Source organism: Pezoporus flaviventris, unplaced genomic scaffold, assembly GCF_033815535.1.
Source record: "Pezoporus flaviventris isolate CSIRO_AGI_PZ_B2104156 unplaced genomic scaffold, CSIRO_AGI_Pfla_v1 ptg000213l, whole genome shotgun sequence".
In the NCBI taxonomy this organism is placed as follows: domain Eukaryota; kingdom Metazoa; phylum Chordata; class Aves; order Psittaciformes; family Psittacidae; genus Pezoporus; species Pezoporus flaviventris.
In genome coordinates, this window is record NW_026892761.1 from 12,110,559 (window position 1) to 12,134,531 (window position 23,973).

The following is a 23,973-nucleotide window of genomic DNA, read 5'->3' on the forward strand; positions in this document are numbered from 1 at the left end:
CTTTTATCCATCTCATGATGGGCAAAACTATTTTCCTGGGCCTCCTCTTGTGGAAGCTTACCCTATATAGCAAGATCTTGAAACAACTGTTGGTTGCCGTTTCTTGATGGAGTATCAAATCCCTGAAAGCAATTTAGCCCCAAACCTGTCTCCATAGTAGGTGGTTTTATTGGATTTATGTGGCTTTGGTAGCAGGGACCCTGCAGGGGTAATCACTGTGAGAAAAGACAAGGAGTTGTGCCATGCTGGAGAAAGCCAGCTCCAGGACACCCACCACTGGCCCCAGCTAAGCCCATCAGAGATGCTGGTAGTGTCTCTGCAATAACACAGTTAAGAGAGGGTAAAAACCACTGTGCAGCAGTTGTGTGGTAGAGGAGTGAGAAAACGTGAGAGAAACAACTCTGCAGATACCAAGGTCAGTGAAGAAGAAGTAGGGGAGGAGGTGTTACCAGGCAACAGAGTGGAGATTCCCCTGCAGTTCATGAAGAACACCATGGCTGTCCCCTGCAGACCATGGATGATCCCACAGTAGAACAGGCAGATATGCCCAAAAGGAAGCCGCAGCCTGTGCAGAGCCCACGCAGGAGCAGGCTCCTGGCAGGAGGCTGCAGTCCACCTTGTAAGGTAGGCTGATGCCAACCTTATGAAGTTTAACCACGATAAGTGCAAGGTCCTACACCTGGGTCGGAGCAATCCCAGGCACAGCTACAGGTTGGGCAAAGAAGAGATTCAGAGCAGCCCTGCGGAGAAGGACTTGGGGGTGTTGGTCAACAAAAAAATTGAATATAAGCCAGCAGTGTGTGCTTGCAGCCCAGAAAGCAACCGTATCCTGGGCTGCATCAAAAGGAACGCGACCAGCAGGTCGAAGGAGGTGATCCTGTCCCTCTACACTGCTCTCATGAGATCCCACTTGGAGTATTGTGTGCAGTTCTGGTGTCCTCAACATAAAAAGGACATGGAACTGCGGGAACAAGTCCAGAGGAGGCCACGAGGATGAGCAGGGACTGGAGCACCTCCTGTATGAGGACAGGCTGAGAAAGTTGGGGCTGTTCAGCCTGGAGAAGAGAAGGCTGCGTGGAGACCTCATAGCAGCCTTCCAGTATCTGAAGGGGGGCTATAGGGATGCTGGGGATGGACTCTTCATTAGGGACTGCAGTGACAGGACAAGGGGTAACAGGTTCAAACTTAAACAGGGGAAGTTTAGACTGGATATAAGGAAGAAATTCTTTACTGTGAGGGTGGTGAGGCACTGGAATGGGTTGCCCAGGGAAGCTGTGAATGCTCCATCCCTGGTGGTGTTCAAGGCCAGGCTGGACAGAGCCTTGGGTGAGATGGTTTAGTGTGAGGTGTCCCTGTCCATGGCAAGGGGGTTGGAACTAGATGATCTTAAGGTCCTTTCCAACCCTAACTATCCTATGATTCTATGAAAGGAGCCAATGCAGGAGGAGGTTTGCTGGCAGGACCTGTGGTCCATGGGGACCCACACAGGAGGAATGTTTTCCTGAAGGAGTGCACCCCATGGAAAGAACCCATGCTAGAACAGTTCTTAAAGAACCACAGCCCATGGGAAAGCCCCCACTGGAGAAGTTTGTTAAGTATTGTATCCCATGGGAGGGACTCCACAATGGAGCACATAGGGAAATACCCTTTTTGCACTTCCAAATACCAAAGTTCATCCGACCTTACCCAACTCCTTTTATTAGGACCGTTAGACATCTCTAAAAAAAAAAAAAAAAGGCATCAACTTTTAGCAATCAGAACTTCTATATCTTGTAAAAATTAATTACAGTTTTCTTTTTGACTCTTCCACTTCCTTGCACTGTGAACCATGTCCTACATGGAGCTCGATGGAAATACAGGTTAAAAATAAACTGTGCTGTAACGTCAGGGACATCCTTTCTCAGAGAAGACAATTACAAAGACTGAAGCAATGTCATTGGTAGACATGTGCTGACAGAGCCCTAATGGGCAAAACCTCCTTTTATATTTCACTTTTAAAAAGCAACATTGTTAAATTTCCAGGTTTTTAAAAGAAAGTACTTCAAAAGTGTAAACATTTTCCTGTGGTAACCCTGGAGAAGAATTTTCTCAAGGGAAAAGCTGGCGGTGTGGCCAGGTGGTTATGAGCAGTCACTGGTAACTGTGCACTACCAGTACACCAAGCAGGTAGCCAAAAGCATTTAGTACTTGCTTTGAATTGTGTTTTGAATTGGAACTGTTTCATCAAACCAATATTCTGCAGCATGCAACCTTGGTTACACTTTACCTAAGGAAGACTGTACCCTAACACCCTATCTGCTCAGAAATACATGAATTTGTTTCGTAATTCAGAGATTATGTTTCTCAACACTACTCATATTGTAATCGCAACAGAAAGCTCTGAGCACAAAGAAGCACTGAAGAGATGGAGTCCAAAAGAGTTACAAAACAGAGTTACCAAAAGCAGGAATATTTATGTTCTGTTTGCTCCATAAAAATCTCATTTTGCTCCACAGCTACATTTATGCTTCAGCTGGCTCTGACGCTAAGAGGTTCCTAACAAAGCAACACCCCAATCTTCAGCATCTCAAATATTAATGCTGGTGATTGCAACAGGTTATTTTAGACCTTATCATGAAAGATGAAAAGGAAATTCTCTGAAGAACTTCACCAAAGTCTCTTCCTGCCTGTTACTATGGAAGGGGAAGGAAGGAATTTATCTGGAAGCCTCCACTTATCACTGCATTAGCTATGTGATATGGTAGTGAGAAGAGATGGACACACATCCACAAGCCATAAGCCACTTTATTTATGTTATTAAATTGATTTTTAATTAGGGCAATGAAATAATCCTAATGTTATCACCCAGAACAAAAATTTTAAGTCACAATTGTAAGTTATTTTTATTCCTTTAAGCAATTTTTGTACTTGTAATTTATCAACTGATGATTGCCTGGAAGAGATACATCAAATCACCTCCCTTTTACCCATCTTTCTGCAGTTCTAACAGTTCTTATGAAATGCAAGTTAGTAGAAATAGTGAGGAAAAACACAAATTAACATTTCCATATTTCAAACAAAGACAGTCAATGATTAAAAGTTATTCCACATAAAACACATGAACAAAACCTGCCAAGATAAAAATACCACACCATAAAATACTTAAATTTTTCCCTGTTATGAAGTGGTCAGACAATGATGGACAAGGAGACAAATTATACACAACAGACACTGATTTAAAGTTGGGCTACAAAGTCTCTCACACAGGAGGAGGAGAGTTTGGTTTTACTCTCAGACATTTCTGAACACAGTCTAACCAACTGCCAAGCAGCACTTATCTCTCAGAACCTTCCTATGTATATTTGTGTTCAAGTTTCTCAATACAATGACAGCGAGTGACACTGCAGTTTCACACTAACACATATCCTAACACATAAATGTGCAAAAAAACCTCACACTGACCCTCCTGCAGGTCCCTGCCACACTGCTACTGAAATGGATCAAGAAAAACAAACCATACTTAACATGAAAGTTAAAATATGAAGGTACCTAAAGATTAATTCCTTAGAAATTCAATTCCTCTCAGTATTTGCAATAATATGGAGAAAAAGAGTGAATAAACAGAGAACAGGGGAACTCCAAACAGAACAGCCTCTTCTACCCCAAGCAGCCCCCTTCCTGCCACATTCAACTACAACTTCCATCTCATGAGATATTTCTCAGCTAAGGTAATTTACTTCTTTCAGGACTTCATGCAAACTGTAAATCAAACTGCTTTACTAAAATCAGAGGGCAAAGGTAATAGTTCTAAAAAAATGTAATTATATGACAAGATATGTTTTATGATTTAATTCTTAAATGTGTAATTATTTTTCCAGCACGTTTGTACATATATGTTTGTATATTCATTTCCTAAGGCTCCCAGTTGAAAGACGAAGAGCTTCTAATCTAACTCCTTCTGACCCATTCTCCATCTCACTGTTTTCCGAAAGTAATTCCAGGGTTAGGGAATGTAACAGGTATTCCTTTAATACCTTTGGATGTGCGTTTACATGCACCTTTTGTTAACAAAAATCCACATAAAAGTTCCTCCTTCAGTTTAGGTTTCTTTTTGGTTCATTTCTTTTTTCTTCCTGAAGACTTTTCCTGCTTCATTTTGTACACTTGTTCCTACTGCACACATTCAAGGGAAACTAAAAGAATTCCTTTCTAAAAGTTGCATTTAAAAATAGGCCTATTCCTTTTTAGGTCATATTAGCTTATTGCACTGTCTCCTGGCTCCTAAGCTTCACTGAGGGAAATATCTGCCAAAACAGATTCCTCTTTTGTTACAGAGCCATTGTACTCAAATCTTTCCGAAAGCTCCTTGTACACACCTCTCAAATACTGTAGTTGACTTGCTTCTTTACTGTTATAGCATCTTTTAGAATGGCAATAGCCTTTTTGCAGGGCTTTAAACTCTCACTGTACCTTCATTAACCAGATCTGCTCTGGCCATGTCCACATCAGCAGCTAGCAAAATGTAACAGCAGAGGTGGTAGACAGTAAGAAGGGTCTGTAGCCCCAATACCAACACTGTACACATTTCTGGAGTTTGAGTTTTGGAACAGCTTTACTCTGATCCCACAGCCCCACACCAGTGGGACTGCAGCTTCCAGTTTAGCTTTATGCATAAGCAAGTCAGCTTCCCTGACCCAAGCACACCATAAGTCAAACCAAAGCACAGTCTGTGAGAACAATCAGGGAATTCATTTCCAAAGTGAACTCCTTGTCCACATAAATACAATTAAAACTACTGCAGCTGCCTTCCCTGCTTCCCGTTCCCCTGCTCCTCTGTGGCATGCGTGATAGCCACATGGAAAACCTCCACACCTCTAAGTTATGTTCACTGACTAGCTCATTCTACTGCATTAATTCTCAGCTCGTGGATGTAAAGTATTTTCATGCATGAGTATGCTTAGTCACTTTGCGTCAGGACTTCTGCCTTTCACTCTCTTTTGACAGCTTCAGAGCAGATTCTTCCATAGAATGTTTTTCTTTATAAAAAGATAAAAAGGAACCCCCAAAATTCCCCACTCTCCATCATTGCTTTTCCCCTTCTTCTACGCAAAACAAAGGCTAGAAAATTTTTCCTGCAAAACTACTGGAAAGACATGACCACAGCAGTTAAAACTAAATAAATAAGGATTCTCTCAGACAAACAGACTGCATTTAAAGCATGTACCTATTTAACTTGAATGACTAATGCACAAAGTACTTGTGTCTGCAAATAGGGTAAGATACAGTGTTTCTCTGAGGCCTCGGCAATGGGATGGACCACAGAACTACTTGTTTCATGTGGAAGTAAAACCAGTAACTGAGTATCGCTAGCATGTAAACACAAATTTCTTTTTAGAAGATGGATACATTTCAGGAAGTATTAAGCATCTACAGAGATGCTAAAACCAGATTTTTTTCCCTCATTCATTATGTGTGCTAGAGAAAATAATTCGCCAAAACTAACATTTCTGATAAATCTCTGTAGTTTGAGCTTGGTGAAGCCCAAATTGCCATGCAAAACTGAAAAGGTCACTCAGCTCCTCTGGGTGACTCTCCCCATTCCCAGGTACTGAAAAAGGTACAAGACACACTCCTTCAAAAAAGCAAGACTAACAACCCAAGAAACAACAGGCTGGTCAGTCCCCTCTCAATCCCAGGGAAGGTCAGGGAGCAAATTCTCACCAGAGCCATTTATTAACATATTATAGACAGAAGGTGATTTGGATTAGTCAGCATGGATTTATGAAGGGGAAATCACGTTTGGCTAAACTGACAACTTTCTGCGATGAGAAAGAGCAGTGACAGCAGTGGATGCTAGTTACCTTTGATACTGTCTCATACTACATCCTCGCAGACAAAACAACATATGGGTCAGACAGAACCACGGGGTGAACTGAAAACCTGGTTGAGCTTTAAGACTCAAGGAGTTGTGGTCAGCAGGATACCACTCAGCTAAAGGCCAATCCTTAGTGCTGTAGCCAGGGTAAACACTTGACCAACACTGTGCAACTTCATTTATCACCTGGACAATGGGACCAAGCTCACCCTCAGCAAATAAGCTGATGAAACAGAAGTTCCACAAAAGGAAGTGCAAAGTTCTGGACCTGAAAAGGAATAAACCCATGCACCATTTTACACTTCACAGGCACACTGATTCCCATCTTACTGCAATTTTCTTTTGCCATGGTAAGAAACCTCACTAAATGTTCACATAATGCTGCCTTGGAGCCTGTGGTATACCTTCATTATTTACATAACATCAGAGGTGGGGAAGTTATTGAATATAATGGGTGATAGAAAAAAAGACAAAAAGACATTTTACTTTGCTGATGGCAGGTTTCAAGCCGTTCATACCTTTAAGAATTTCCTTCATTTTAACTCATATCGCAGTAACTTTCCAGAGCAAATCCAGACAGTAAGCAATATGTTGCTCCATGTCTCTTATACATGATAAAGCCTCTGTCCCCATCTCTGAAGTACTTACAGCCAAATTACTCTACACTAAAAATATCCCATGTGTAACAAATTTGTACTGCTGTGTCACTTAAAGGATGCTGATCCCCTAAGAGCTTCTCAAAGTTTCTGACATATCTGTATAAATCAATGCAAACCTCAGTGAGAAAGAATGGCAATGAAGTTTCTCTTACGATATAAAGACCAAACTATGATACTGCCAAAAATCCCAGTGACATATACAGGTATTTTGATGTGGAGGCACAATATAGCTGCATACCAAACTGATTAAATCCACATCAGTGTGCTGCTCTACCACTTTAGCCTTTTTTAACATATCCACTAATTTTCACTCATTTCACAGTTCCCAGTGCATACATTTAGCTCCCTTACCTCACTATTACAGAAATACCACAGAGCATCAGAGTTCACATGACAGTTTTTGTTATTTCCCAATTAAAAAGGGGGGAATCATTAACTTTCATAAACACAAATTTCAGAAACTGCAGAACTTCTTTTGATGCTCATGGAAAGAGAGCTAAGACTAGCAGATCTATTGGAGAACCACTTGAGCTTTAACTACTCTGACTGCTTATTTTGTGCTTTGGCATCAGACGAAAACTACTGGTTTTGTACTGCAGCTATTTTTAAGCGTATTTCAAAGGCATTACTTCTGAATTGTCAGTAAGAAGCTATCTCTATATTATCAACTCTCACAGCAGAATAAAATGCAAGGCCAGCACCTTCTGTTCCACCATCTACCTTCCAGCTTTAGAACAAGTCACTTTAGAAGAAGTTATATATTCAGTTCCTAACAGAGGACAAACTACTCAGGACTCTGTAATCTCCAGCCATTAGTTTTTCTTCTTGTTTGCAGCTCAATGCCTGCTCCAACATATTTCCCCATTCCATTTGCAGCACTTTATTGAATATTTAGTGGCTCATACGCACCCTTATTCAAACAAAGATACATAAAGGTTTTAACTCTGGGGGGATGGAAATAGAAAGCTTGACCACTAAATTACACTCTTACCTGTAATCATTACTAACAAGTACACCCACTATTACAGTTATTTTAAAGATTGTTTTTAAAAGAAGCCTTTTGAAAGGATGTTGTTTACTAGCAGTCTAGAAACCCAGAACCAAAACCAGATCCCGTCACCCATAGGACATTCTTCAATCACAGAATAAAGCTGGTACCTATACTAACCTATACATGGTTCATTAGTATGTTCTGTTCAGAACTGTATAGCATGCAACACACCTTGTTTTCAAAGAGTGTTCAACAGCACTGAGTAAGTGCTGTACACCTGTACAAAGGTGCCTCTCTCTGGGGTGGTGATGAAGAGATCCCTAGGCACGCCTCATGAACACAGATAAAAAGGGCCATGGAGATATTGGCAGAAAGATACTGGTGAATGATATTGCCCAACAAAAACTATTTTGCTGAACAGACTGTCACTAGAAGTACCCAAGCAATAAACTCAGCCAAAACAGACTGCACAGATCTGCAACTCAACCTGGCAAGGCTCAAATAACTGCTTCATTCTCTACTACCAGCGGCAATCACAAACCTGAGCTTTGCTTGGATTATTTGGAATCTCTTGAAAAAGAAAGTTCTTTGTCACTTGCTGCTTGTACTTGCTTTAACAAGTTAGACAGTACAAGATACCGTTCCTCTTGATTAACTTGGACTCAACTGTAAGAACTACTGTACCCAATGCGCTGAAATTCTTACATTTACCAAGGTAAGACTGTACATACACTGCCCCGTAAGAAAAATAATCTGCTTCTCTGAATACTCTTACGTATTACAAATAATCAAAGAAACTAGAACTGGAAATCTAGTGTTTGCAACAAAATTAAGTAACATTCCCATGTGTTAAATTCAGTGCCAGCTGGAAATAAAGTTTGCCTATTTCCAACCTAAATTATGCTTTACTAAAGTAAAATACACAAAGCCAAAAGATGTAATGGAAATGAGAATTTCTGGGAGGGTGAGGGGGAAATTGAGACGATTTAAGTAAACAAGAAGATATCTGAAAGCCTGCTATGGGTCACTGTCTTTTTTAGAACTGCAAACTGCTGCAAGCACAATCTTATGTTCCAGAGGAATCATCTTCATGCTTTCTAATTCCAACAGAAGTCCACCACCTGCTTCCTGGGAATCTTCTGCAAGTGACCAGATGGCAACAGGAAAGCATAGCCAGGAGGGGACAACAAAATCACCCCTACCCCACAACATTCAACTGCTTGTTACATTCCAGCCCATGCCTCTGAAAAATAAAACAGAAATTATAGGAAAAAGATGGATTAGAACTGCACCACTATTTCAGTATTCTCAGCACTTCCATTTAACTGGGGTTTTGTGGGGCTGCTCTGAAACCCTTTTGCCCTTTATCAGAAGACAAAGTAGGGTTCTCTTCTGAAACCTTTGGACTCTGAAACCCAGGACTTCCAATTGTAGTAATAAATAAAATCCTTGACTGAAAGTTTCAGTCTTTACGCCAGATCTTCTATGAAGAACTGACAAGAGCATACTTAAAAGAGTAGGTTTATCTGCTAACAACAAGTTTTAATTGCATCCTTCAACTTCCAGGGAATCACCATACTGCAGGGACACAACTTAAAGCCCACAGGTATGTGAAGAAGCTTAGAACTGCCTCCTAAACTGAAACTTGACAGCAAGCCAGAGGTAAGTGCACAGTAAGAATGACAGCAGCACAGTTATCAGGGGAGCACACAGTCCTACTGTAGCAGTCTGATATTGCTGAAAGAGTGCTCTCACCTTCCTCTTCATGTTCCTCCTAGTTACACATGGGGACTCCTAGTCCCCACCTTTGTGTCAGTTCTGCTGCTGAACTGACACTCACTGACCTGTTTAAATTCAGTAAATCCTCAGGAAGAAGAGAAGCTCAGAGTTCCTGAGAACTGAAAAACTAGTTTTAGTTTTATTTTTAATAAAACAGGCATACTTTGCATGCCCTGACAAACTGTCCTACACAAGGAGTGTTAACACAGTGTGAACACACTTACTACACCATACATATGCTCCTTCATGGCTTACCCATCCATGCAAAATGTGGCAAACCAAGAAGGTACACACATACTAGAGTAAAAGTCCATAGGGTCATAATGCTGCATAATGACCTCCTTAATCAACACAGGAGTCTTCCAGATGCAAATCCTGAGTCTACATGTGAGGAGGTCTATCAATTTTGTTCAGAAAAGTTTTATTTAGCTTGTAATGCATAAAAACATTCCTGTATTTGATTATAAGCTGTGACAGCAGAAATACAAAACACAGAGTTTACTATTTTAAAAATAGGAAGTGAAAGATCAAAAAGCAAAGCAATCCCAGCTGTGGTAAGGGCTTTCTCTATAGATAGATCCTATCCCTATCATTACTGTCAACAAAGTCCCTGCCCTCTTAACTCCCGCATTGTCCGATGGTGCACAAAAAGAACAATGAGAACACCCTCACCTTGTGATCACTAATTCATTCACCCGAACTAGATCCGGTTCAAGCAAATGTTTAACAAATGTAGCATTGCTCTGGAAATCGGTCATTCTAAATACACAGTGCATTCTGCATTTGCAGAAGGCAAAGACATTTTAACACTTTAGAATAGCATGTTAAACTCAATTTAACAAGCACAAAATGGAGTACACCCATTATCTGCAGAAGTACTGCCCACTGTTAAGTCTTCCTCTGTATCTTCAGATGATGAAGACTTTTGAATGGAATTAAAATAAACTAAATAACACAATGTAAAACAAACCCAAAAGCTCAGGTGACAGTTATTTAGTCTGGATAGCTATGGAAGGAAGGTGGACAGAGTGCTTTCCTAAACCCTCAGCATCGTCCTCCTCTTTCCTGTTATCATCATACCCATTCTTCCCTTTCAAACAGCTGGAAAAAGAAGCTGCTTTGAGGACTATATCACTGATGACACCATGTGCCCTGGATGAATTGTGTACACTGAAGAACAGAAGCAGCCTTGCTATCCTTACACAGAAAACAAGCCAGTGTCACACTGTTACTTTTTACCTTCTAAGCTCCCCTATTTTCTTTTTCCTCACTTCCTTTCTAGAGTGAAGTGCCCTTCATATGCAAGATCACCCCAGGAGGTCACAACTTGAAGAGATAGTAACAGGTGTCCAACTACAGGTAAAACCTAGTGAAAATATGCAGCTCCCACTTTTTACAAAGGTTAGTAAGCCTGGTTAAAGATCAGACCAAGCACTTTATCATCTCATGAACATTTTTATATATCAATCCCAGTATTTCTTATCTAGTATCTGAAATTATGTACAACATTTCCTACAACAGTAGGAAATACACACATACATATAAACACAGGGCACTTACGGAGGTAAACCCTGTGAAGAGAATTTAATCAGCGATCCAATGGTCAATTAGTTCAACTCTGACAAGCCAAAGTAAAAACTCTTTAAAGTTGAGGAATCCTTCTAAAGAATCAGCTCACTCCAGCCAGCCGCTCTGCAAATAAATGAAGAGAAGAGCAGCTCATGGCACTGGCAGAGCAAGATCCAAGGTGTCAGAAAAGTACATACAAATGCAGTACTTGGAGCAACAGGTCTTAATCCATTCAAATGTTTATGAAACCAGCAGTGAAGAAATAGTATTTGGATATCTGAGCACTCTAACTGTCAAGCAACAGTAATGATTATTAATATATAATTAAAAGACAGCACTGGGGATAGGGGCAAGCACTAGAATGGTTACTGACCAAAAGTAAGTTAAAAATTAACACAATCTGCTCTTCCATGTCTCAGCACTTCTTCTTCAGCTTGCTCAGCACCCAGTCTTCATTAGCTTTTCTCACTGCACTGGACAAGACAAAGCTAAAAAGGGTAGTAACCACTTAACAAATTACTTGCACTGGCAAAAGATCCATCACGATCACGTGAAACTGAAGGAATCAAAGAGCCCATTTTATTTTTAAGTAAATGAACATGCTCCCAGTCACAAATTATATTCTTGATGGATATTTCATTCCAAATGGCTATCCACTTGATGAATAAATGAATAAAAGAGAACCAGATTATAAACCTGCCTTTACTAAGTCTTTTTCTATTGAAGACTGCTTTAAATCTTAACTGATCTTTCCACATATTGAGCTAATACTAAGAGAGAAAAAGTCTATTGAAAGGCTACCCTTGACAAAAAACTAGGCCTCTAAAGAACAGAAAACAGAGCATAAAGGTTTCATACAGGCTGATATTAACACCCTCTTCTTGAAAGCTCCAGCTTCTGTATCATCACCTACCCAAGTCCAAATACAAGATCTGCACATTTTAGGTAAAAGGTAAGTCACCCAAGTTTCACTTCTTCCTGATTAGAAACAAGGTTCCACACAATAAAACTTTAACAATCCACCTGAAGAGAACAGACCTTTTCCTGCTTACCAACAATACCATTTGAGTCTAAACTCTGAACTTCAAAAATCAATGATCTAAATGCAAACATGCAAGTAATTCATTTCATGCCTGAAACAATAGGTCTCTCCTACCAGCATGGTTTAGAATAGCTCAGGCAGGTGGGTGGAAAGCAGGCATTATCAGTTTCTAAATGGGAGGACTGTAATAAAACTTAAAAAAGAGAGAACAGCATATTAACATACTGCCAAGTTTAAAAAATGATTTGAATAACCAGCATAACAAGATCTAGTATCACGTTTCCTCAGAGAGGGGGGTAAAAAATCTCCCCTTGATGTTTTACCAGGAAGTTTGTTCTATGCCTGTGTATAGTAAAAGCAGAAATTGCCAGCATAACTGAAGAGCTGGTCATACAAAATAGGGCCTTGGCTGCTTTAAAATACTCTTTCCCAATTTGTCACAATGCTGTCATTTCTATTGAGTGTAATTTCCAATTCTTATGAAGAAAAAGATCAATCCTTCAACTGCAGCAACTCTGCACTACAGCAAGTAAAACCAGAATGCCAGTCTCTTACAGAAAATGTTCAAGTCCATATTGCTTTATTCTTCAGAAAAGAGGAATGAACAGATAAGAGGAATGAAGAAGAAAAATTACCTTTCCCTCTCCAAACTGCAGACACAGAATTAGCTCATATAACAGTCAAACCAAGCCCAAGAAGGATTGCATAAAATCGTTAAAAATACTCAATTTATGAGACAGTAAAAAGTAAGTATCTAGAAAAAACAGAACCCTTCCAAGCTAGACTATAATCATGGCTTGTCTATTTCGTCTTCTGAGTAACCACTCACTTCAAAGTGCTTCTATAGCTGGCCAAAGTACAGTTACAGGCAGCAACTGAGACAAATACTCTCCTCTAGGTTATGCACACGTATTCACTTTCCTTAGGTGTAAGGGCACAAAGTAGTTCCTTCAATTACATGTAAGTGCAGCAGACTGACAAGAATTAGAACATTACCTGAACATTACTGGCTAGCTAAACAGAAAGGCTTCACACTAAACAGCACTCCCAGAAGTTTCACCATTACTGTTTGCAAGGGGTTTATCCTCTGCTCTAACCCTACAGACTCTTTTCCTTGCTTTTAAGCAGAAATCAACTGAAAAACAACATAAAAACCACTTTACTATGGCTGAACAGATGTATCACTTGGTTTGCTATCCACTGATAATGCTGTTGAGAAGCCACTTATCCATTGCATATGCTCTACAATAGAAGAAAATAAATTGATTTTGTACACCTCTCACGAAATATTTTTCAAGCAATGCTAAGGTGAGCTTGCCTAGAAACAACCATTAATTTCAACTCTATGAGAGAAACATCATGCTACATTACTACCTGTCTTCTTATTTGTTCTGTAGTTAACTTCCCCAACCATTTTGAAACTCAGAAACAAAGAAACACAACTTCATATTTCACATGTGTTCCACCACAGAAGAAACAGAACTTTAAAGGGGGAGAGAAAATTGAGGGAAGAAATCGAGGTGATGCTGCTTAACTAATAAATTCATGTAAATAATCTTTTCTCAATCTCTCTTAAGCCTCAAAGTAACTGTTTAATCTGTAAGAAGCTTTCAAAGTTAGCACTCAGAAGTCTCAGTTATTTTCCACTACAACATCATCTTGCACATGCACTGTATCAGGTCCTTCCTTTGAAGACAAGAAAATTCACTTTGGATCAGAATGCTACATATTATTTCACTGATCGCTGAGAGATGTGTTCAGTGCACTGATTAAAACTGTTAGACACTACAACTAACGACGCACACTAGAGCAAGTTTAGATTCAAATGGCTGTAGCAAAGAGCAGTGTAACTGGCATTACACCAGAATCACTCTGGACTTTCGTTGTGAGAGAAAGGAGTTTAAATTTGGTGTTTGGGGTTTTGGTTTATTTTGGTTTTTTAAACATTTTTTTTTTAAGCACTACAATCCTCAGAATCTAAGTCTGCAGTTCATATTTAATTTTTAAACATCTATGCCTTATTTCAGGTAAATACAAGCAAGCAGAGCTGGATCTACTGTCATACCCTCAAGAGTGACTGTCAACTTACAAGTATCAGTCTGTATTTCTCTCCTTTTCCCTTTGAAAAGGATGAGTGTCAGGGTAGCAGACACCAAACAAAATTATGAGAAACTCACTAAAAGAAGCAATAATATATTGGGAAAATATGGTCTAAACTACCCTCGTGTCTGACTTGTCTGTAACTAAACTGTAAGTTTTGCTGGGGATATTTTCTGAAGCTTCAAGGGTAAAGGATGGCACACAATGATAACAGACATCTCAAATGCTACACCTGCCTTTCCCTCTGCATCACACACAGATCTGAAGTTCTATTTGCCACTTACCATCACAAGTTACAGCTGAATTCTTGGCTATCAGAGCCACTAAAGGCATACTCAAACACCACCTTCTGCTTTTATCTGGATACTATTGCTACACAAGGTCAAAGACACCCTCTTTGGAAGCAGGAGGTGTAACGGCTGGAACTTGCCCGTGTTTCCAAAATAAGAGCGGTGGCACCAGCGTTGCCATTCTGCTGTGTTTACAAGAGCGAACACAGTTCAGTATAAACCTCCAGCTACTGTCATGCTTTATCACTGGGAAACATTACTTCAAGGTACGGCTGTACCCTGACGAGACAAAGGCAGCCAAGCCTCGCAAAGAGACTGCAGCGTGAACTAGAGGGGCCACAGGACGGAGGGGGGACGCGCTCTTCAGAGGAGCTAAACACGAAGGCTTGAGAGCGCTGCGTTACGGACCGACTGCCGGAAAACAAAACCTCTGACGGGAGCGAATCCCCAGAGCCCAAAGAAGGTGAAGGTTTCGAGGTTAATCTCAGCGACACGGAGCCTGGAACAAGTGGCAGGGGCAGAAACTGCCGGGGACATTGGGCACAAGCGATGCAGAGATGGGGGAAACAGGGGACCCAGCCCGGGGTCCGGCAGGTGGCCCAACCCGCCGGAACGAAGGGGCGCCCCAGCGCAGGCCGGCAACGTCGGCAAAAGGGCGGCAGAGCCAGGCAGCCCTCCGCAGGGCAGTGCCGGGGTCCCGGCACCGCCGCCCCGTGCCCCGGGGAGAGAATGACGCTGCCGTCCTAGTCCGATCTCCGGCCCAAGACCTACACCCGCCAGGGCCTGGGCTGGCAGCACTGGCGGAGAGACGTTCCCTCAGCGAGGCCCTCCCGGGGCGAGAAACCCCTCAAGCAGACGGGCCTACGCCCGCCGGGGTCCCTCTCTCCCCCCTGCCTCGCCACGGCCGCCAAGAGAAGCGCTGGGGAACGCCGCGTCCTGCCGAGCCCGCAGAGCCCCGACCCCACCGTGCTCGCCACCGCCTCCCGCTGCCCGCCACCGCCTCCCGCTGCCCGCCCCGCCCGCAGCGCGGACCCCGCTCCCTCACCGGGCACGAGCGCAGCAGCTGCTCCGCTCCCCGGCCAAGATGGCAGCGGCTCCAGCCCGGCCTGAAGCAGCCACTTCGCAAAGTCGGGCGGGAGCAGCGCATGCGCCGAGTCCCTTCGCGGCCACTGCCGCGCCGTGACTACAGTTCCCGGCGTGCTCCGCGGCGGGCCTGGCGCGCGGGTCGGCCTGGCCGGCGGTGCCTGACTTCCGGGCCGGTGGTGATGCGCGTTGTGTGCGCGGGCTGTGGCAATGGGGTTGCTGGGCGCTGCGCAGCGCTCGGTTCCCGGGGTAGGACTGGGGTTTGGCCGTGAGGCTGCCCGGAGCCGCTTGGGCCTGATCATCACCTCACCTGCCACAGAAACCGTATGGGCCAGGGCCCTTGGAAGGGTTGTGTGTGTATGTACGCACAGCACATACATAGAATATTAAATCATAGCACCAGCTCGGTTGGAAAAGATCTCTAAGCTCATCAAGTCCAACTATCCCCCAGCACTGCCAAGGCCACCACTAACCCATGGCACTGAGGGCACTGTCTACACGGGGTGTGAACGCTTCCAGGGACGGTGCCCCCAGCCCTGCCCTGGGCAGCCTGTTCCAATGCCTGAGCACCCTCTGGGGAAGGAATTGCTCCTCAGCTCCATCTAAACCTGCCCTGGTGCAGCTTGAGGCCGTTTCCTCTTGTCCCATCCCTTGTTCCTTGGGAGCAGAACCCAGCCCCTCCTGGCTCCATCCTTCTGTCAGGCAGTTGTAGGGAGGAATCAGGTCCCCCCTGAGCCTTCTCTTCTCCAGACTGAACCCCCCAGGTTCCGCAGGCGTTCCCCATCACACCTGTGCTCCAGGCCCTGCACTAGCTCCATTCCCTTCTCTGGACCCACTCCACACACTACAGTAAAAATCATTGATCACCAAAGCAGCCCCACAGGTTAGGCTAACACCCTGCTGAAGTTGCAAGAATAGCTTAACAAAGCCACTGGCAGTGCTGGGTTATCACAGCAACACTAACGGGAAATTTCTGATCACAAAAAGAGACATTCTGGGTAATCTGAGTTTCTTACAGACAGGCAACTGAGATGTCAGTGGTAGTGTGGGCTTTGGCCACACAGTCAAGGTTTTGTGGTTTTAATGTATGCGCTGCAGATACGTAAGCTATTAATATTACTTAACCTTTACATAAACCCTTGTTTCGAGTGTACTTTTTCTTAACCAGAATGCACCATTGCATAAGTGAATACATGGGAATTAAAATACACTTCCTCTTTTGACAGAGAGGAATAAGAGTGTTCAGTTTCCATGCAGTGAAATCAGAGAAAAGAATCCATTATTTTCAAAGAGTAAGAGAATATCCTCACTAATGTTTCAGGGATATCGCACACTTTACAAGTGCAAAGTTTAGCATTTTCTTACAACTGGTAGGGATGTAAAAATCCGTCTTCTCTTCCTGCCTCACACATAAACTCCAATAAGAAAGATTCCATAGCTGCAATTAAATGACTGTTTCTGTTGATGAGGCCTAAGCAAGAAAACAGCTCAGATTGTTTTCCCCTAACAGAATAACATACATGTTTCCATGCCAGTTAGCCTTCTGCAGTTATGATTGACCAAGATATATGCGCACATAACTTCAAGCACAGGAATCCCTTTAATTCCAGCACAGAACAACACTGGCTGCTTGGTCGGAGCCTGTGAGTGCTGAGGAGTCAGAAGTGTGTGGCTTTGCCAGAAGGTATGCATCCCTGGGAAGCAAGTTTGAAGCCAGGGTTATAGTCTAGTATAGGAACCAAACAAACTGAACAGCTCAAATAAGTTCTGGGGGTTTGTTTGTTTGGTTGGTTGGTTATTCTTTGAAGTTTTTCTATGCACTTTTAAATCTTTATCTTCCTTTACAGATATTTGACCACATACACATACATTTATAGTTACATATTTAAATTGCCCATTCCAATTAATGAGTTCTGCAAGCCTTTCTTAACAGATATTTCTCTCTCCTGCATCACTGACATAAAGTCATCTCTCATCCATTGCTGTGGTACAGATTCCTGCCTGGCAGGACAGTAAAGCTCAGACTGACTTCAGCTGGAGTTCCACATCTGCATAGCTGGGTTTCCCTTACAGTGTATTTGCTCTATCTCTCATCTGATACATAACGCTGGGTTTGTTTTTGCAGATTGCCTGTGGTTTGATTCCCAAAGCTGCAGGGACATTGAAGCTAGGTGTACTATGACCTCTTACCTCAGCTGCCTGAATTAATATGAACTTTAGTAGTTTAGAGTTTGCAGGAAGACGCTGAATGCTACCTGTCGTGGTTTAAACCCAGTTAGGTAACTCATTCACTCACTCCCCCCCACCCTTCTTTCCCTCCCCCTACTCCTGGAGGGACAGAGAGGAGAATCGAAAAGAACGCAACTCCCATGGGTTGAGATAAGAACAGTTTAGTAACTAAGGTATAACACAGATCACTACTGCTACTACCAATAATAACAATGATAAAGGAAATAACAAGGGAAGAGAATACATCACCTCACCACCAGCCAACCGATAACTTGCCCCCCCCCAGCCCGACCAAGCCCCGACCCATACCTCCTCCAACCCCGCAGTCTCAGCCCTTCCGGCTAACTCCCGGTTACATCCTGGGCATGACGTGCTGTGGTATGGAATACCTCTTTGGCTAGCTTGGGTCAGGTGTCCTGTCTCTGCTTCCTCCCAGCTTCCCCTCCTCCCTGGCAGAGCATGAGGCTCACAAAGTCCTTGACCAAACCAAAACATCATTGCTAGCAGCTCTGTTCCCAGGCCGAAAGTCAAAACACTGCACTGCACTAGGTACCAAGGAGAAAAATGACTGCTACTGCTGAACCCAGGACACTACCCCAAGTACACATACAGGTGACTGCTATTGAATTCAAGAGATGTGCATATATCCTTAGGGCAGTGTGTCCATTTGCAGTCAATGCTTTTGTCTTACTGGTTTTTAGGTTTCCAAGGTAAATGTTGCTAAAGCAGATGTGAATTAATAACAGTGACTTTTTTCAAGGGCACCGCATAAGTTGTCCTCTGTGTTAATATTTTTTTCCCCCTTTTGTAACTGACATTTCAGAAAAATTACTGTTGTTCAACACCATCAACCCCAATCTCTTTATTTTTCAGCTTTTGATGCCTCCAGTCAAGTTCCACTGGCGCCATCTGCTCTGCAAAATTCATGAGAAAAAGAATGCATTCCAGGTGCACAGACTATGATTAGTCTATGCTTGCCAGGACAGGATGAACACAGAGCAATCTTCACATTCACACTCTTTCAGAGATCATTTTCCCTGTTAAAAATCATAGCCTGGTAGTGAGCTGGAATAACAGATAATGAATTGACACCAGAACAATGTGGCAAGCACAGATGAATATAACTGAGTGGCAGAAGAGCTATGTATCCAAGGCTTTATCTTTCCTTTATTTGCTTATCTGGGGAAAAGGGAAGACTATTTGATTATTTTCTTTTTCCTTATACTGTCTATAACTACAAGATACTCAGGCAGGATGGAATTTTCTTGCTATTCTCTGTCATAGCTTTCGAGTGCTAAGAACCCCAGCAGGTTAGGAAAGTTATCTACAGTTTCCAGGATGATCTTGTACAAAGGCATTCCAGAAAAACTGTGCATACTTTATAGCTTTCCAGATTTGCTAAGTTTCATACACTCAAGCAGTGCTTCTGGGAGTTAATTTCTGAGAGATAATAGTAGTCATAGTATATTTTTCATTCTCTCTCACTCCAATAGAGATTTCAAGGTCACTGTGACAGAGATTGTTTCTTGTGGCAAAATATGTATAGCATTTATTCTCAATTGGGCCATTGTAAGCAACAATATTCTAATCACCAGTGCAGCCTTGGGGTTACTCCCTCCCAGACACAGAACTGGCTATTGAGTTCCCTGAGGTTTTTGTCTACCTTCATTTAGGACCTCAGTGTAGTAATGCTATATAAGTCGACAACACAAGCTGATCCTGCTACTGAAGAGACCACAGTGACCATCTCCCCATGGAAGGAATTTTGCTAGTGTGAATGCTTACCTACCTTGGGCTAGACACAGCCCCAAGCAAATATCACAAAGTGACTGTTGAATAATCATCAGATGTCATCAGCATTCATTAGCTACTAAGCTATTTTAAATCTTTGACAGTGGCTTAACACTTCTGTCTGCAAAGTTGGTGATTTATAAATGCAGGAATATTTTGTTTTCACGTCATTTTTCATTACTGGATTTCAAAGCACTTTATAAAAAACTATAAAGTAAATTTTATAAATAAGTCTTCTGCAGCTTTTTGTTATGTAGGTAAGTATTGCAGCAAGTGCTTTATTTTTTTAAAACAGACTTGATTTAATAAATATTTATAAATAAAATTTTTATTTAATAAAATCTTGAAATTGTCATCTCTAAAAAAAGACTTTTTGCTATGCTCCCTTGTTATCAGACTCTGAATTCATGATATCACTCATGAAGATAAGTGTAGAATCAGAGTTTATCTATTTCTAATTGACTTTAAAATCAGAATTGACTTGAGATTTATGAAAGTATCAGTGGGAAAAGATAAATTGCTTCCTGTTATCTGCAGAATGAAACCTTCAGGTTGGTGAGAAATTATCATTTCCAAGTAATCTAATTAAAGGGTAAAACAAAGACGTGGCTGTTTAATTAAGTGTTTTATTACTCAATTGCTTTACAGTGCATAGTCAGGGAACTGTGAGGGAGTGATTAGGTGTCTTGAGAACGGAAATGACACAGCCATGGCATGTATATGTTTTAAAGGAAGGACAAGATACTGGGAAAATTGTTCCTCTCTTCCCCACACAAAAGGCTGACTGTTATTTTTCCCTGGGACTGAAGAACATGATACTGTAAATCACTGCCTACACCAAGACCTTGCAAACAGCCTTCAGGTAAGCCAGGCCTGTGGTGAGACAGCATGGCAGATAGGCAGGGCACCCGTGGGCACTACTTGGGTTCTGGTTACACCTTTGCTGTCTGGATGCTGCATCTAGGACTCTTAAAGGATGAGAACACATGCATTTGCTCAGTGTCTGTGATAGTGGGATGCCTGTTTCTGACAGGATCTTTGAGAAGAGTTTTTGAAATGGAGATGCTAGTAGAAAGAGCCTTTATCTTGTTTAGACCTGGGTTTGTTCCTGTCCCACCCTGATAACCTTCCTTATTTTATATAGTTTTAAATTATCAACATCAGAAAGGCTGACTTATGCCCTGAGTGGTTTACCTCCTTGCAAATTGCTCTGGTATAAATCAGCTTGCATTTCAGGGCAAAACAGATGCTAATAAAAAGCTATGTAATGTTTAAACTAGTACAAAGGGAGAAGGTATGATTTAAATACTTGGGGCTTGATCCAAAGCCAGATAAAGCTAATGAACTGGTTTCCGTCGTGAATTCTTGAAAAGTATCAGCTTCAGGAGTCTGTACCTTCTTTACCTTATGTGGTTCCTTGTACCAGGATACCCCAATGTCCTCCTCTAGAAAGAAAAAAACAACCCAAGCTAACAATCCTGTTGAGTAAGAGGTGAAGTTCTATGTTTCCGTAAGACTGTGTGTCCCTTGAAGCTGCAGCATTACACTTTTGAACAAGAACTCTGAACCAAAGCTCCAGTCTTGAACTGCAGGGAAGGTAACAGGCCCTGGCTTTGAATATCCCTTGCTGAGTAGTAATCTTACTCATTCACTCAACTTATTTCATCCAGCCTTTCTTATGCTCACTGTGCACTTAGTAACTGGGCAGCTGAATTACAAACTTAAGGTGAGTAACAACAAGGGGCAGGAAGGTTGCTGTACCAGTCCCATCACATGCCATTAACATACCAGCTGCAGTGCTCATAATTTCCCATGCTGGATTAAGGGAGAATTTACTTGGTTAAACTTGCTCTACAAGACTCAAGGCTTGGTCCTCAGTTCATATTATGCTCATGCTTGCTACAACTGCAAGAGGGAGGAGAAGACAATGTCATACTGACTTGCCACCAACCCAGAGCTTCAGGTTCTCAGGGTCTGAACCAGCCTCTTGTGTAGCAGGCTGGCCTAAGGGTTTCTCTAAGAAACAAACCTGGTGTTTTTTCTCATGTTGGGGATCTAAGGAAAATAAGAGGCAAGAGGTAAAATCAGTCCAAACTTCTCTTCACAGCAGTTAATTTATTATCTTCTAGCTCTTGCTTTAGTTCATGCTTGCACTTGTGTGTAAAGACAGCATGTTCACAAGTAAATAATTTCTAGTGTTCCTGCCACAGAAACATAGCCTCCTTTCAACCCTTGGACTAACTGTACTCCTCCAAAAGGCACCAGCTTGATCCTACCAAACTTCTGCTAGTCCTCATTTACCTGGAAGACTAAACGAAGGCTCCCTCTGCCCTCTGTTGGGCAGTCCATGATGGAAAGTGGATGGTACCAGCAACACAGAATCAGGACCTGGTGAAGTGCAGAAGCCTCCGCTGAGGAGAGGGGTGGAGAAAGTGGAAAATTCACAGTAGAATCTGGAATGTGTTGAATTTAATATCACTGGGGCAAATGGTGTTATCATGGTATCATAATGCTAATGCTTGCTACAGTAGTATAAATATTGCTGTGGATTGAGATGGTATTAACTGAGCTAGATCCCCAGCGGTGTTACTGTGTGCTGCTGCACAAGATGATAGCAGTCAGGAAATCATGTTGTGAAGGACTTTGTGCAAACCCACGAGGCAATACTTGTCTCAGAGTTTATGCTTGAGGCAGGGAGAGTTTAATTGTGGAGTGAGCTGTAACACGTTTGTGAGTAATATAAACCTATGTCTATGCTGCCCATAACACCACTATATTAAAAGCCAATATAAGGCACAAAGAACAAGGGCTCTCATCCACATGGGACCCCTGCTAAGCTAAATTAGCAGTGTGAGTCATGCAGCCTGCATGTAAGAAAGCTGCTGCAGCTTTCAGCTGCTGGCTGGGGCCCTCACAAGCCATGAAGCTACAGAGCAAAGCACTGCACTTAGAAGATGCCAGTGATGGCATCACTGTTAAAACCTTCATTAGACACCTTGTGACATTTACCATGATAAAATCCAACTGGATCATCACTGTACCTGCCTCACTGAACAGAACAGCTTGTCCTTGCTGGAACAGTCATTACGCAACACCTCTTTCATCTGCGTCATTCACTATGGGTATTCTTCTTCACTTCTCACCAAACCTCTGTGCAGGGTAAAACAACACTAGTTTCCTAATTCAGGGTGCTCCTGAACACTGCCACCACAATATCATAGTGTTTCACAGGCAGAAATCTTTGCAATGTGTATATAAGTTTGTGGGAAAGTGAAATCGTTGACTGCAGTTTCTGGGTATGGGTGAGCTGAGGTACAGAATATAATGTTCTCATTGTTTGTGGGTATCCCTTTGAGACATGCAGGGTTTGTTTTGTCAGAGTATTTGGCATTTTCGAAGGGCAGTGAACAAATTATGGACATTCTTTTTATGAAAAAAACCAACAATTCAGATTGCATGAAATCCTTCTTATAGTGTACATAATAGATTAATTGTCCAGTCAAGTAACTACCTGGCTTTGTATGGAGTACCTGTGTGAAGTACCTGTATTATCAGAAGCTTACACTGATGTTTTCTCCTAGCCTTGAAATCTACAGCATCTCCCAGCCATGCCAGTAAACCTAAACCTTTTTTTTTAAATATAATTCTGAAGAAATATCATATTCTCTTTTTTTTTAAAGCTTGTTTTTTTTTCCCTGTTTCACAGCTTTTCAGTGACTTTGAGATATTTAAATTTACAACCCAGAACTTCCCCACTTGAACTATTACAGCAAATGAAACATGTTGAATAACATTCTGTTGTTGTTTCATATGCTCTGTTAGGTTGTGGTTTTTTTTCTTTTTTGTAATTTTTTGTTCTTTTTCCTGTTCTTTTTTCTTCACTACATCCTATTCCCTCCATTTTGTGCCTATCTTGTGCCATCTGGTGTCCCAAATCTACCACTGACAGCAACAATGAAAGGACCAGGGTACATACGAATAGTCAGTGCTACATTAAGATGTCGTAAAATACAGTGCTATGGGGCATCAATCTCCTGCATCAGAGGATTAGGGCAAACCATGCCGCTAGCGTGATTGTCTTTAAGCACTCCTTGAGAATATCTGCGTTAGAGCACCTTCACGCTAGGTGGAGCTGATCCGTCCTCCTTTAATAAATGCTGTCAGCTCCTGCCACCCACTCCTTGATGTAGCTGTGGGAAGGTGCTGGTCCTTTCAGCCTTCGCAGAGCAGTATGCCTTGAGCTGAAATTGGTGGGAGTTACATGAAATGATGTCTTTGTTCTGGTCTTGCTCATTAGTTAGGAAGGACATTTTGTGTATGGGTTGCCATGGGTTAGTACCAAAGGACGCTGACTATAACTGACAAACTGACAACGGAGTTTGCTGGAGAAGCTGTGGGCTGGCACCTAATGCAAGGCATGTCTGGAGCATTTTGTTGCCTTTAGGTCATGCTGCATAAAGTAGAGCTGTCAGGAAGTCTCCTGCTTGCCCATTATCAGAGGCAGGTGTGCAGGAGCACACAGAAACTGCAGTCTGCCAGCGATGCAACCTCAGTGTCTCAGACAAGATGGCCACAGCCTGAACTCC

At 42.3% G+C, this 23,973-nt stretch overlaps 1 protein-coding gene across 3 annotated transcripts in view; it reads right to left on the reverse strand.

The window, feature by feature from the left end:
• ITCH (itchy E3 ubiquitin protein ligase) overlaps window positions 1-21,353 on the reverse strand; it is a 66,622-nt gene extending 45,269 nt beyond the window's left edge. The window contains exon 1 of one of the 3 annotated variants that reach the window (XM_061442061.1): window positions 21,332-21,353. Coding sequence is in view for 1 of the 3 variants with exons in the window: in XM_061442060.1 (XP_061298044.1) it covers window positions 15,330-15,431 (102 nt within the window). In the remaining 2 variants the exon portion in view is untranslated. Of the gene's footprint in view, window positions 1-15,329; window positions 15,474-21,331 lie in introns of those variants that run through there. The other 2 variants (XM_061442060.1, XM_061442062.1) reach the window with 2 other exon arrangements.
• Between the last annotated feature and the right edge of the window lie 2,620 nt (window positions 21,354-23,973).